At 44.1% G+C, this 16,319-nt stretch overlaps 1 protein-coding gene across 2 annotated transcripts; it reads right to left on the reverse strand.

Annotated features, from left to right (window-relative positions):
* Positions 1-418: 418 nt before the first annotated feature.
* On the reverse strand, positions 419-16,081 carry LOC124031498 (leucine-rich repeat neuronal protein 1-like). 2 transcript variants are annotated; one of them, XM_046342786.1, is made up of 2 exons: positions 15,879-16,081; positions 419-3,637 (listed from the first exon to the last, which is right to left on the reverse strand). In XM_046342786.1, exon 2 carries the CDS (start codon positions 3,386-3,388, stop codon positions 1,226-1,228), a length of 2,163 nt encoding a protein of 720 aa, XP_046198742.1. In that variant the 5' UTR covers positions 3,389-3,637; positions 15,879-16,081; the 3' UTR covers positions 419-1,225. The 2 variants fall into 2 exon arrangements, with proteins under 2 accessions (XP_046198742.1, XP_046198741.1); XM_046342785.1 differs by having other exon boundaries at positions 15,655-16,081.
* Between the last annotated feature and the right edge of the window lie 238 nt (positions 16,082-16,319).

Below are 16,319 nucleotides of genomic sequence, written 5' to 3' on the forward strand. Positions count from 1 at the left end.
CTTTCATCTGTGGTTTTTTAGGGCTGTTTGCTCCTCGAAGGCTTTTTGCAGCAATAATTGGAGACGAAAGGGGCAGATTTTAATTACGCTCTGATAATTGCTTTTGCAGCATCTCAGCCTCTGTAGTTAGTATCTCTCCACTCCATCTCTCTTTATCACAATCTACACTGTGCCGACACCTACACTCAAACTGATATAATGCATCATTTACCATAATGTCATAATGTAAAACACATCTTTCCATCTGCCCCGCGTTACATGTTTTCATTTTAGTCATATGGAATTATGGTAAACACCGTCTTTGTTGTCAAAGTAAATGCTTAAGGTTTGAAATGAATTTATTATTCCAGAGCCTGTTTTTACTATATATGATGTAACATACAAATAATGACACAAGGTCTGGAAATGGTATAAAAAATATGAGGAAAAAAGTATTTTATTTTTGCTTGCTCCTCAATATACAACATACAGTATTTGCGTGTGTAAATCACAACAAACTCAGTGATCGTTGAATGATTCTAGCAAAATCAAAAATAAGATTCTGAGAATTTAAAAAGCTTTATGTCTACTTACCTAGTTATTAAACATTCATATTTCTATTGCTGGTTCATGGTATTTTCTCTGCAAACTTAAGTTCTTAATAAAAAATTACTGTTTGTTAATGTCAAAAAAGTCATTCAAATGATAGTTGATACAACATTACAGAACAATTGCTAACATTATTCAATAGACAGTATATCAAGTCTAAACTTACTTTGTCAGCTTATATTGTAGTCCATAGACAAATTGGTTTATATATTGCATTGTACAACAGTTAACACTTAAACTGTTTTATGAGAAAAAAACCATTGTATTCTCTAAGAATACTTCCAGAGAAAGAAATCTAAATGGATCCAATTCCAGCTCCAGCAAGTTGATCCAGACTGAATCCATGACAATACCCATGCTATGATATCAAAACAAGTACTCAAAATAAAGCACAATGACTACCAAGTCCTGGGAGCTAAACAAAGCTGCCATATTGACTGTCAAAAAGGGGGCAAGAGAAGAAAGGCAATACACTATACTAAAAAGTCTGAAATATCTGTCTGTTCTTCGCCTCAAATGAGCAAAGCAGAAAACTGCAAAAAAATATTTCATATTACTGTCACACAAAGAAGCAAAATAAGTGCCTTTGTGCTCCTAAAATGTGTTATTTCTGTTTTACCCCCACATGTAGTGGCTTTCACCACATGTAGTAGCTCCGTGTTGTGTCCACCTGGCCTGGTTTGGTCTCTGATGAGGAGGAAACCTCTTTCTCCTTCTCACTGTCCGCCTCCCACAGGTTGATGAGGGGAGGGTAGAGTTCATTTAGGGGGATGGAAGATGTTTTCTGCATGTACTTTTTCAGGGAGTGATTGTAGTTTTTCCTCTTCCACCTCTTGGAAATGTACACAGCCATAGAAGCCAGGCTGATGATGCCGAATATGGTACCCATGACCGCTGCGAGAGCGGTGTTAGTGCCTTGGTCAGATATCTCCACAGTGAAGGCAGCGTGCTTCGTTGTGACATTGACACAGGACTTCTGTGTCTGCTGGTGGATGTTGGAGACGGTGAGACATACCTCATACTCGGTGGAGGGCTGTAGGTGTGTGAGGTTATACTCATGGACATCCACTGGGACCCTGGCTGTGTAGGTGATGTGAGGGTTGTCTATCTTCATTGTGGCAGATGACCACTTGAGGTTGGAGGTCATGACGTTGGAGTTGACCTTCCAGGAAACCAGAATGGAGTGGGACTCAGTCTTCTTCACGTACACTTTCATCAACTGGGTGCTGTCTAAGAGAGTACCATTCACCCTAATAGCAGTCACCCGAGTGTCCGCCCCCTCAGCATTCTGAGCCACACAGGTATACCTGCCAGAGTCCTCGACCTGGATTTGAGAGATACGCAGTGTTCCCTCACTACTGAGGCTGTATTTATCAGACAGGGTTTCCACCATCACCTTGTTCCCTACAGGTGTGACCCAGTAGATATCTGGCTCAGGCTGGGACATGGCACGGCAGTCCAGGTCCACAGTCATGTCTATGTCCAGGTTCAGGTGGTTGGGAAAGCTGTCGTGGGAGATCATGGGCAAGCACTGCTCTGATGAGTCCTGCTGGAACAACTCCCTCACATGCTGGCCTCTGACCTCGACTGGAAGAGCACAGAACATGGAGAGGGGTTCCATGAAGCGGATGCTGGTCTTGTTGGAACTCATCCACTGGATGACGCAGTCACATCGCAGGGGGTTGCTGTGGATGCTGATCTCACGCAAGTTGGGCAGGGAGTCCACAGTGGACTGGTAGAGGGCGTTAAGGGCATTGTTGTTCAACATGAGGCTCTCCAGGGCAGGGACGTCACGGAAAGCCTGGCGGTTCACGTAGGAAAATTTGGGGTTATTAGTAGCCTCCAGCTTGGTAAGCTCAGGGAGGTTATCGACGGCAAAGCGGTCAACGGAGACCAGCTCCCCCATGTTGTTTATGCCCAGCTCTTTCAGCCTCAGCATGTTCTTAAAGTCCCCTTCTTGGATTTTGTGCACAGGGTTTTTGTTCAAGTCCAAGAACTTGAGGTTAGGTAGTTTCTGAAGGGCATTCTGAGGAACTCTAATTAGCTTATTGTCGTAGAAGGAGAGACTCTCAAGGTTGTCTAGTCCCACAAATGCATTTCCAGGGACGTCTGTTAAATCCATTCCAGCCAGAACCAAGCTCCTCAGGTTTACAAGCGGCTTGAAGTTAAAGTCCAGGATGCCAACAACAGGATTTTCCCCGATCATGAGGATCTCAAGGTTGGGCGTTGACTCAAACCAGCGACTGTCAATGGCCTTGAGCCTGTTGGAGTTGAGATGGAGCCTGAGCAGATTGTGCAGACCAGAGAGGGCATTTGGGGAGATTATGTTGATCTGGTTATGGTTGATGTAGAGCTCTTGGAGGTTGCTGAGGTCCTGTAGGCAGTAGTCAGGCATTTCAGTAATCTGGTTCTCCTCAAGGTGTAGTGTGGTGAGCTGGGACATGTTGGTGAGGCCCACATCGTGGATGCTGCTGAAGTTGTTCTGAGACAGGTCCAGCTCGGTCAGGTTGAAGAGCTGCTCCAGCTCTTCACTGGTTCTGGCGATGTAATTGCTCTGCAGGAGGAGCACCTGAGTGTCGCTGGACAAGTTGCCTGGAATGCGTGTGAGACGGAGGTCGTTACAGTCCACCGTTGTGGCTTCTCTGTAGGTGGATTGGGGGGTGAACCAGGGTCGGATCTCACACACACACAGCTGGGGACACTCATTATCTCTCTGGATGGAGGATAGACCAACGGACGCCAGAAACAGGCCAGCCAACAACTGCCCTAGTAGACAGTAGATGAATCTCCCTCTAGCCATGCTGTCTGTCTGTGTTCACCGGTCCAAACCCACAGAGGGTTGGACACCAGAAAAGGTTGATGACCTTGGCAGGAGCTGTGTTATTGTCATTAACCAGAGGTTTTGCTGACTTGTAGGTGTATCCCTGTAAAAGGGTCCAGGTGGGAAAAGATGTGCAGGGGGTTCCAGTGAAACAGTCCCTGAGTTACAGTGAGCCTCCCACTGTTCAGAGTGTTTCTTTCATCAAAACCTCAGGACTGCACGGTGAGTCTGTAAAACAAAGACAAAAAAAGACTATGGGTTACTGTACAGTTTAGTTTAATGCATGGACAACCAGGAACACATACAGTTGAAGTAGAACAATTACATACACTTTAGCCAAATACATTTAATACAAATTCCTGACATTTAATCCTAGTAAAAATTCCCTGTCTTAGGTCAGTTAGGATCACCACTTTATTTTAAGAATGTGAAATGTCAGAATAATAGTGGAGATAATGATTTATTTCAGATTTGATGTCTTTCATCACAAACCCAGGGGGTCAGAAGTTTACATACACTCAATTAGTATTTGGTAGCATTGCCTTTAAATTGTTTAACTTGGGTCAAAAGTTTCAGGTAGCCTTCCACAAGCTTCCCACAATAAGTTGGTTGAATTTTGTCTCATTCGTCCTGATAGAGCTGGTGTAACTGAGTCAGGTTTGTAAGGCCTCCTTGCTCACACGCCTTTTCAGTTCCGCGATTGAGGTCAGGGCTTTGTGATGACCACTCCAATACCTTGACTTTGTTGCCCGTAAGCAATTTTGCCACAACTTTATGCTTGGTCATTGGAAGACCCATTTGTGACCAAGCTTTAACTGATGATGTCTTGAGATGTTGCTTCAATATATCCACATACTTTTGCTTCCTCATGATGCCATCTATTTTGTGAAGTGCACCAGTCCACTCTTGCAGCAAAGCACCCCACAACATGATGCTGCCACCCCCGTGCTTCACGGTTGGGATACTGTTCTTCGGGCTTGCAAGCCTCCCCTTTTTTACTCCAAACATAACGATGGTCATTATGGCCAAACAGTTCTATTTTTGTTTCATCAGACCAGAAGACATTTCTCCAAAAAGTATGATCTTTGTCCCCATGTGCAGTTGCAAACCGTAGTCTGGCTTTTTTATGGCGGTTTTGGAGCAGTGGCTTCTTCCTTGCAGAGCGGCCTTTCAGGATGTGCTGATATAGGATTCATTTTACTGTGGATATAGATACTTTTGTACCTGTTTCCTCCAGAATTTTCACAACGTCCTTTGCTGTTGTTCTGGGATTGATTTGCACTTTTCGCACCCAAGTTCATTAATCTCTAGGAGACAGAATGCATCTCCTTCCTGAGCGATATGACGACTGAGTGGTCCCATGGTGTTTATTGTGTACTATTGTTTGTACAGATGAACATGGTACCTTCAGGCGTTTGGAAACTGCTCCCAAGGATAAACCAGACTTGTTGAGGTCTACAATTTTTTTTCTGAGGTCTTGGCTGATTTTTTTTTAGTTTTCCCATGATGTCAAGCAAAGAGGCACTGAGTTTGAAGGTAGGCCTTGAAATACATCCACAGGTACAACTCCAATTGGTCGAGGCTTGCAATTGACTCAAATTATGTCAATTAGCCAATCAGATGCTTCTAAAGCCATGACATAATTTTATGGAATTTTCCAAGCTGTTTAAAGGCACAGTCAACTTAGTGTATGTAAACTTCTGACCCACTGGAATTGTGATACAGTGAATTATAAGTGAAATAATCTGTCTGTAAACAATTGTTGGAAATATTAAATGTGTCATGCACAAAGTAGATATCCTTACTGACTTGCCAAAACTGTAGTTTGCTAACAATAAATGTGTGGAGTAGTTGAAAAACAAGTTTTAATGACTCCAACCTAAGTGTATGTAAACTTCCGACTTCAACTGCACAGCATAAACAATTTGATTTATGAGACAGGGAGTTGGTGAAAAGTAGTGTCTGGGGTAAATGTAAGGCTATCATACGTCTAGTCATATCATGTTAACCAGAAGTGACATGTCAGCCATGTTAAATAGAACAATGAATGTAACACAGCTCATGATGATGTTGAGAGCAAACCTTCTGCTTGGCTGTCGTTTACATCTTCATCTCCCTGAGAGATTGTTAATGTGAATTATGCGGCATCATCAGTTGAGGGAAAATGCTAAATCAGATCCTTATAATGCAGGCACAATTAAAATAAAAAAATAAAAAATTGTATATACTTGGACACAGATCAAATTCACTTGAGTGCTTTCATCTATCCAACAGGCCCATCAGCAATAGATCATTAGCGTCTCCGCACATCATTAAATACTCTGAGATATGTCAGTATTCTCCATGCCTCTGAAGAAAATAAATGATGGCAAAAATATGTTCCTAGATTATTAATGAAAGAGCCCCTGTGTCCTGGTTTTGGTACAGGGATATGGTGGATTTCTTTAACATGTGTTGTGTATTTCTGAGAGAAGCCTTCAGTGAGCATTGCAAGTACAGTATTTTGTAAAAAAGCATACATCACACTTCTCCTCAGCCTCAACTGTCAGTTATTCATCCATAACTACTTTTGTCCAAGGACAGGAATTTCAGGAGAAGGACTTGTAAATCCAGAATCTAGTCTTGTGAGGAGCCATAACAGGAGCACTGGCATCTGCCGTACCATACAGTGCTGACTAACAAATAGGCCACAATACTATTAAACCTCAAGTTAATATGTGATATCAATTAACATTGACTTTAATTGTGGTAATGTTCTTGAACATAATGATTTCACTGACAATTGAGTTGGTTCCTAGGCTTTTGCTCCCATCACTAAAGAGTGCTAGTGATTTTGCAGAGGAGAGGCAAGCACATATGCCCACTTGAGCAACTACAAGGTTCTGTAATTGAGTTCTGAATGTGGCAAGTGGAAATCAATAAGCACTGATTCCTCCCTGTAACTACCGGAACATTCAGACCATTTGAAATAGTGCTTAACTCTTTGAGTACCAACCTGTTCTGTATGTGTAGTAAAACTATATAATGTAGATGGGCTAGCTTGCTCTACCATGTTGGAATCCTGTAGGGCATTATAGGGCAACACTTAAGAACCTAAGTAACCTAACTAGGTGAATTTACTAAAGGAGGTATCAATCTCAGTGAGTGAGTACTGAATTGCCATAGGCCTTCTTAACCTAACAGAGTCTGTGGTCAACACTCGCTAATAGGCTTTGGAACTAAAGAGCTGACTAATTCATCTGAGTGCAAAACTGCTTGGCAACAGAACAAGGGTGACATGAAATAAGTTTAAGCTCTTCCTGCACAGGGGATTTTTCTCCTGGGACAGGGTGAAATAAGGGTTATACAGACATGTTCCTGAAGCTAAAGCAGAATAAGTGAGTGGTTAGTTAGAGGTGGAGATCAATCCAAGGAAATGGAACAGTTGAAAACCTCAGGAGAGATTTATTTTTATTTTGTATTAACCTTTATTTAACTTCGCAAGTAAGAAAAAAATATTATTTACAATGACGGCTTAGGAACAATATTTCTTTCTTACTTGCGAATAAAAAAAACAGCCTTGATCAGGGGCAGAACGAGAGATTTTTACCTTGTTAACTCGGGGATTCGATCTAGCAACCTTTCGGTTACTGACCCAACACTCTAACTACTAGGCTACCTGCCACCCCGAGATACAGCTCACTGTCTAACTACTTTAATTAAAAACAACTGTAGCCGATCTAATCATGTTATTCACGGACTATTCACAGAACAACAACATATTCAAACCATTCTATTGAAATGTAAGAAAACTGCTTATTATTGGTCCCTTATGTCATTGCACTAATGCTTTTAATGCACCACAGCATGATAGTAGTGTATGTATTCTGAACACACCGTTTGAGACAAAGGTTGAGCCAGAACAGAGAGTCCTCCGACAGCCATTACTGATAGGCTTAAATAGGCTTAGAAGTAGCCCACAATGCCTCAAAAACACATAAAAGTGACAAAGTTATGCAAGTTCTTAAATCCTGAAGTTTAAGGCAATACATATGGAGCCTAAAAGGGTTCACAAGCTAAAGGATTGCCATTGATACCATTGGTTTAAATCTGATATTTCATTTTACTCCTACTGTAGTTATGCATTCTCTCATAATGCCTTCATTTATCACAATGGGGCTAATCTGAGATTCTGTTCATGACTCCGAACGACCTTAGAGATGGGACCATTTCATTGTGAGAGGTGACATTTAAGAGGCCATCATTTCATGTAAGTCTTTGTGTTCCAGACAAGGGCTTCAGTTTAAATATTATCTAAAAGGTCTAAAGCCAAAGATTAAACACATACACGTTTTTGTTTCTTTTACTCTCGTAGCTTCCCTGACAACAGTTGAAACCAATGAAAACAAAACAAATATTGTTGTGTGCACTTATCTCTGTCAGACAGAGATAAGTGTCATTAAACATGTACAAGTATCAATATGATTATATTGGAAACAGTTTAGTTTTATAAGGCAGGTAGGGCGGGCGGGATGGGGGCACATTTAAGAAATGTATATGAACGTTTAAGTGGTGTGGGTGTATCATTACTGCTTGGAACCATGACAATACAGCTGAAGAGAGCTTGTGAACTTGGCCAATGCTGTGTTAATAAACAGCTGTAGAGCCACGTTGACACTACCCTGAAACAGCCCTGACCGTGTTCTCCTGACCCAAAGGGCTCAGAGCCAGAGGAAACTCAGCCTTGAAACCTGGCCTCCACAGCCACACAGCAGAGGGGGGGGGAAGAAAACAACACTACATGGAAGGAAAGAAAGAGAAAGCTATTCAGTTTGAATCACGACAGCCTTTGTATCTTTCAATGGGGGTACTTAACCTAAATACAGCAGTCACAGTTAATACTATGTGATCCTATGGGTAAGTGATTTGAAGATCACAATTTTCTGTGATATTGTATTACAGCCTGAGATGTGTATGTGTATGAATTCATATGGGTACAAAACTACTTTAGCACATGATATGTAAGTGCAAAATTCCTTGGTATACATGATTCTTGGGCATCATAGGTTAATGGTACGCACAGTAGTCGTAGCTTGTCTGCTATGAGCCAAAATGGCATATGACAACCATGAAAATGACTATTCATGAGCGATACACCTGCCATTGTCTATCCAGAAAACTCTCTGTCCTTTGTCAAGAACACATACTACTTCTACCTTGGTGCACCTGCTACAACATGTAATATCTGCTAAACTGTGTACACGACCAATACACTTTGATTTGATTTGAATGCCAACTCGCAAAACAGTGTCAATCAAAAATATGTTTTCAACACCAAGTTATTGCAGTCAATGTTACAGTTATTCTGTGCTATTCTGTTTCGTGTGAACGTTTCCATGTTGGCTTTCATCTGATGTACTCCATTTTAAATATAAAGAGACTGCGACAAAATAATGGCGTTCATAGTCTGACTGTGTGTCCTTGAATGGGTGGTTAATGGAAATAAGGGTGTTCTTGAATGGATGGTACAACTAAACAAAAGTATGTATGGGAAAATTCAACATTTACAGTGTATACAATACTTCAATCAAACACCAAGAGGACAACCGCACAGTAAATATCTGGTACACAGACACTGAGACTACACATAATACACATCAACACAGAGCTTATAAAAAAATCAAATGTTAGCTGTACTCTTGTTATATAGTTACACATTACAATACAAATCTGTGTAATCAAATAGAAGAGACTGTGCTGGAAAATCTAATGGTTCACTTCACTACAGTACCTCTAGTTGTCAGATAAAACTGAATCATGCAAAGAATACATGAATACAAATTGACAATTGAGAAATATTATATATATATATATATATATATAGATATTATATATTATATATATATATTTTTGAATGCTGATAGTTAAGGATTTGCTTGTTCCCAGGTCTTTGATATGTAATGAGGAGTGAAATCCATTTTTCCATGAGAAGGGTGTTTACTTTCAATCCTGTGTAAATAAACAAGATAAGGCTTCCCTTAGGGACAATCAAATTTAAGTCAATTCTCCACCATCACCAATTCCTCGAGAACTCCCTCTAAACCAAGTGAATAAACAAATTCCACAGAGGGCCGAGTGTCTGCGGGTTTTCGCTGCCTTCCTTGTACTTGATTGATGAATTAAGGTCAATAATTAGTAAGGAACTCCCCACACCTGATTATCTAGGGCTTAATTGAAAGGAAAAAATAAAAACCTGCAGACACAAGGCCCTCCATGTAATGAGTTTGACACCCCTGATCTAAATGGACACTCACGCTCAAATAAATGTTTTTATTTGGTGGTCCCAGCGCGCATGACCCACGTGGAGTTCCAGGTCTCCGGTAGCCTCTGGAACTGCCGATCTGCGGCCAACAAGGCAGAGTTCATCTCAGCCTATGCCTACCTCCAGTCCCTCGACTTCTTGGCACTGACGGAAACATGGATCACCACAGACAACACTGCTACTCCTACTGCTCTCTCTTCGTCCGCCCACGTGTTCTCGCACACCCTGAGAGCTTCTGGTCAGCGGGGTGGTGGCACCGGGATCCTCATCTCTCCCAAGTGGTCATTCTCTCTTTCTCCCCTTACCCATCTGTCTATCGCCTCCTTTGAATTCCATGCTGTCACAGTTACCAGCCCTTTCAAGCTTAACATCCTTATCATTTATCGCCCTCCAGGTTCCCTCGGAGAGTTCATCAATGAGCTTGATGCCTTGATAAGCTCCTTTCCTGAGGACGGCTCACCTCTCACAGTTCTGGGCGACTTTAACCTCCCCACGTCTACCTTTGACTCATTCCTCTCTGCCTCCTTCTTTCCACTCCTCTCCTCTTTTGACCTCACCCTCTCACCTTCCCCCTACTCACAAGGCAGGCAATACGCTCGACCTCATCTTTACTAGATGCTGTTCTTCCACTAACCTCATTGCAACTCCCCTCCAAGTCTCCGACCACCACCTTGTATCCTTTTCCCTCTCGCTCTCATCCAACACTTCCCACACTGCCCCTACTCGGATGGTATCGCGCCGTCCCAACCTTCGCTCTCTCTCCCCCGCTACTCTCTCCTCTTCCATCCTATCATCTCTTCCCTCTGCTCAAACCTTCTCCAACCTATCTCCTGATTCTGCCTACTCAACCCTCCTCTCCTCCCTTTCTGCATCCTTTGACTCTCTATGTCCTCTATCCTCCAGGCCGGCTCGGTCTTCCCCTCCCGCTCCGTGGCTCGACGACTCATTGCGAGCTCACAGAACAGGGCTCCGGGCAGCCGAAATGGAGGAAATCTCGCCTCCCTGCGGACCTGGCATCCTTTCACTCCCTCCTCTCTACATTTTCCTCCTCTGTCTCTGCTGCTAAAGCCACTTTCTACCACACTAAATTCCAAGCATCTGCCTCTAACCCTAGGAAGCTCTTTGCCACCTTCTCCTCCCTCCTGAATCCTCCTCCCCCTCCCCCCCTCCTCCCTCTCTGCAGATGACTTCGTCAACCATTTTGAAAAGAAGGTCGACGACATCCGATCCTCGTTTGCTAAGTCAAACGACACCGCTGGTTCTGCTCACACTGCCCTACCCTGTGCTCTGACCTCTTTCTCCCCTCTCTCTCCAGATGAAATCTCGCGTCTTGTGATGGCCGGCCGCCCAACAACCTGCCCGCTTGACCCTATCCCCTCCTCTCTTCTCCAGACCATTTCCGGAGACCTTCTCCCTTACCTCACCTCGCTCATCAACTCATCCCTGACCGCTGGCTACGTCCCTTCCGTCTTCAAGAGAGCGAGAGTTGCACCCCTTCTGAAAAAACCTACACTCGATCCCTCCGATGTCAACAACTACAGACCAGTATCCCTTCTTTCTTTTCTCTCCAAAACTCTTGAACGTGCCGTCCTTGGCCAGCTCTCCCGCTATCTCTCTCAGAATGACCTTCTTGATCCAAATCAGTCAGGTTTCAAGACTAGTCATTCAACTGAGACTGCTCTTCTCTGTATCACGGAGGCGTTCCACTCTGCTAAAGCTAACTCTCTCTCCTCTGCTCTCATCCTTCTAGACCTATTGGCTGCCTTCGATACTGTGAACCATCAGATCCTCCTCTCCACCCTCTCCGAGTTGGGCATCTCCGGCGCGGCCCACGCTTGGATTGCGTCCTACCTGACAGGTCGCTCCTACCAGGTGGCGTGGCGAGAATCTGTCTCCTCACCACGCGCTCTCACCACTGGTGTCCCCCAGGGCTCTGTTCTAGGCCCTCTCCTATTCTCGCTATACACCAAGTCACTTGGCTCTGTCATAACCTCACATGGTCTCTCCTATCATTGCTATGCAGACGACACACAATTAATCTTCTCCTTTCCCCCTTCTGATGACCAGGTGGCGAATCGCATCTCTGCATGTCTGGCAGACATATCAGTGTGGATGACGGATCACCACCTCAAGCTGAACTTCGGCAAGACGGAGCTGCTCTTCCTCCCGGGAAGGACTGCCCGTTCCATGATCTCGCCATCACGGTTGACAACTCCATTGTGTCCTCCTCCCAGAGCGCTAAGAACCTTGGCGTGATCCTGGACAACACCCTGTCGTTCTCAACTAACATCAAGGCGGTGGCCCGTTCCTGTAGGTTCATGCTCTACAACATCCGCAGAGTACGACCCTGCCTCACACAGGAAGCGGCGCAGGTCCTAATCCAGGCACTTGTCATCTCCCGTCTGGATTACTGCAACTCGCTGTTGGCTGGGCTCCCTGCCTGTGCCATTAAACCCCTACAACTCATCCAGAACGCCACAGCCCGTCTGGTGTTCAACCTTCCCAAGTTCTCTCACGTCACCCCGCTCCTCCGCTCTCTCCACTGGCTTCCAGTTGAAGCTCGCATCCGCTACAAGACCATGGTGCTTGCCTACGGAGCTGTGAGGGGAACGGCACCTCAGTACCTCCAGGCTCTGATCAGGCCCTACACCCAAACAAGGGCACTGCGTTCATCCACCTCTGGCCTGCTCGCCTCCCTACCACTGAGGAAGTACAGCTCCCGCTCAGCCCAGTCAAAACTGTTCGCTGCCCTGGCCCCCCAATGGTGGAACAAACTCCCTCACGACGCCAGGACAGCGGAGTCAATCACCACCTTCCGGAGACACCTGAAACCCCACCTCTTTAAGGAATACCTAGGATAGGATAAAGTAATCCTTCTCACCCCCCTTAAAAGATTTAGATGCACTATTGTAAAGTGGCTGCTCCACTGGATGTCATAAGGTGAACGCACCAATTTGTATGTCGCTCTGGATAAGAGCGTCTGCTAAATGACTTAAATGTTATGTAATGTAAATGTAATATTCAAATGTAACCTTTACTGAACTAGGCAAGTCAGTTAAGAAAAATTCTTATTTACAATGATGGCCTATCTGGGCCAGTTTGTGCGATGCCCTATGGGACTCCCAATCACGGCCGGATGTGATACTGCCTGGATTCAAACCAGGGACTTTAGTGACGCCTCTTACACTGAGATGCAGTGCCTTAGACCATGGCGCCAGTTGGGAGTCCTATGCTAACTCTATAATTGAGTAACAATGAGCAATGCAAAATGAGAAAGTAGATTTTCAACACACTCGTTCATTTGAGTAGTGTAAACATGAAGTCAAAGACAACGAAAAGTGTTGATAAGCCCTGCGGCACTCGAGGGGCAGGCGTGAAGGGTGCTCAGAATCCATTATTCTAATTCCTAAAAGCCCATGAACATTTACACCTCCGTAAGAGTCTGATGGGCTGGGATTGGGAAAGGAAATTGGTAGCTAGCACAGAGAAGATTTTTAAGAACAGTAAGTATTAAAATAACTATATTCCCTTGAATGGGTGGGAGAGGTGAAATAAGTTACATACAGGAGAGTTTGGGAGGGAACTATGTTGTACAGTATGATACAATGAGCAGAATCAACTGGCCGGCTCAAGTTATGTCCTGCATTAAATGGTTCAGCCTCTTCATGTCCTGTCAACATGAGAAGATGCATGTTGATTATAGGCTAGATTAGAATATGACAAATATTAATATTGTACATCTCTGTAGTCATAAGATATCTGTGAGAGAGGTGTGTTGAGTCTTTCCGGTATTAAGAACACTGTAAAGTGAAGCGTTACCTGAAATGTATGCTCGTATTTGTAGCCTGTGTCCTTCACACTGAGAAAATAGAACAGTAATGTCCCACCACTAAGCCTGGGGTGTTTGGGCCCCTAAGCCCACTGTAAAATTTCCATTCTGCACAGAATGATTTCTTCAGCTGATTATGAGGACAGAATTAGTTGAACAGCTGCTGAGCCTGTGCCATGCCTTATCTCTGAGATCCACACAAAGACTAATGTGTTGCAACACCCTCCACCCACCCCTCCCCATCCCAACCCAGCCCCCCTATCCCCAGCCCCAGCCCCAGGGGAACTCCCTTCTCCATGGTGGAGAGCATTGTGGCTTTCTCAGCGACTCCTAACAACCCTGCCTGGTGGACAGACACACGCACCCTATTAGCAGGCCTTTGTCATAGAGTGTTCTCACAGTAAAGTGTGTGTGTGTGTGTGTGTGTGCGTGCGTGCGTGCGTGCGTGCGTGCGTGTGTGTGTGTGTGTGTGTGGAGGGGGAGGGGGAGGGAAAGGGAAAGGGGGAAGGGTTATACCCCAGGGTAGACAGAAGAAAAGGCCAGACCCCCTCATCAGGCACCTTGCCACTCTCTAATACTTTGTTCTTTGAGTTTTGATAAATGGATTTGCCCGCTGTTCACTGTCAGTTCTGGTCTTGGATTGTAACTTGACATATCACATGGGGCTCACAACAAGGTCAAGTGTTGTGTCTTTAGCATTACTCATCTCTTTATTTGAACTGCTGTAAGAAAAAGGTCATCCTCAACACTTTATTTTTCAGTCTAGACTCTGACAGCCTATGCCATACTGCCAACACTGACTGAGGCTCAGTAGGCAAAGTGATGACTTGACAATTCTAGCATAAGCAACTTGAAACCACAGCAATGAGTGACATTGTATAAAACAATGAAAGTCTGTAGCTAAGTGATAACAAATGACAACTTTAACAGACTGACCGATAACAAATTGGATTCGGTTAGAACTATAATTTTGGATGGTCAGTCCTTGAATCCATAGCTCAGTCTATGAATTTGAGAGTGGTTACATTTCTCCAACCCCATCCCTCAGCTTTTTACCGAAGTATGGGCTGGGATCATCTTTGTTATTGTTTCTACTGTTGATTACTGCTTTAAAACAGTGCCAAAGATACTGCTCCACTACCATAGCCTAGCCTTAGTGTTGACAAAAACAGTTAATAATACAAAGGGGGAATAAGAAGCTTGTGAGACAATAGTCTTTAAGTTAATAACCTCAGCTATTGCATAGGAGCAACAGCTGCAAAACCGCAGACGCGTATATACAATGACAATAGGCTACCCCACTCCCTGCCCCCCTTGTACAACCTGTTCTCACTTAATATTCTTGAAACATTGAACTTTTTTTTCTCACAGACCGGTTGCCTGTTCGAATTCTGCCGATATAGACTAATGAAATAATCGAGACATCTGCCCACATGCTTTCGCATCTATATGCAAATCACATTTTCCCTACGTTGCGTGCACCACGCGAGCCTACCTACATTTATGCGCAGCGGTGAGCCACACGAGGATCAAAGTTTGTTTCCGAGCACGTTATCTGACGCATTGAGATGTTGAAATTTGTATAATTCTGACTGTGAATGACCGGAATATAATTACAAGAATAATAGATGCAGATATAAAACAACAGGCAGAGTAATCTTAATCCTGATCAATTATATAGATCGCCTGATATTACATTATTATAGAAATCGGTTGTCTATTAGTTATTATGTCGTATAAAAGGCTATTGCCTTGGGTCCCTCCACCCCATGCACAGCAAGACATGCCCTGGCAGTGATGCAGTAACGGTAGTAGGTTGTTGGCAAACAAATACAATTTTGTTGGGGAAATGTCCTTCACAGAAAAATTGATACTATGACCCCTGTTTTTTTTCTGGCCACGTTTAACCTTATTGTGAAGGTAAGTGTCAGACAATCGGTGCACAGCCACGGAGTTCCAGTTTTCATAACATCCACGTCCACCTGTTCTCATGGTACTGCAAAATACCTCGAAAGAGCATGGCAGGCTACAAAATAAACAGCTTCCGTTTAATATATTTAGACTTTGTTCAAACATTAGCCTAATTAAAGCAATAATTGTACGTATTGGCCTCACCTCGTTGACATGCAATCCCCTCTCTTCTCAGTTGCATCCAGTTTCTTTGGACATCAGTAAGGTTTATGCAAATAGCCTTCACCTCTATGCGTCAACAGCCTACATCCCCAACAAATGCATACAATACATACATAGATAGCCTGAACGGATTCCTTAAATATGATCATGTACAATTAATCTTCCTCTATTCCATGTGATTCAAGCAGCAACTCAGGTAAGCTAACCTTCGAGCAGAGCATAGTGCAGATTGCAGAGACATCCAAACGCCAACTGAAGCCACATTGACTAGTTGCCTGCCGATATTCTACTCTTCGCCCGTAGCCCACTGCTCCTTCAAGGAAAATATTAAAACAGCACCTGGCGCTGTCCAGACGAGTCAGCTGATTCCTGACTACGCGATTGGCTGCTGGCTGGTGCCTGTCATTCTCGCCCAAGCATGCACCATCTGTTCGATGATTGTTGTGATGGGGACAAAGGCAGGCGCTAGGGCTGCGCAGTTGGAGAACGAGGGGAGTGGATAGAGAAACGCAAAGGGGGGCTCTTTTTCTGGATTTTCCTTGTGAGAATGTCTTCTGCCTGCGGCCCCCTCCTTCATCCAGACTGCATTGCTACGTCTGATGCCCCAGCTTGACAAGGAGACAATGTGCCTCATTGTTTTGCGTTCG

Source organism: Oncorhynchus gorbuscha, linkage group LG03 (genome assembly GCF_021184085.1).
Source record: "Oncorhynchus gorbuscha isolate QuinsamMale2020 ecotype Even-year linkage group LG03, OgorEven_v1.0, whole genome shotgun sequence".
Classification (NCBI taxonomy): domain Eukaryota; kingdom Metazoa; phylum Chordata; class Actinopteri; order Salmoniformes; family Salmonidae; genus Oncorhynchus; species Oncorhynchus gorbuscha.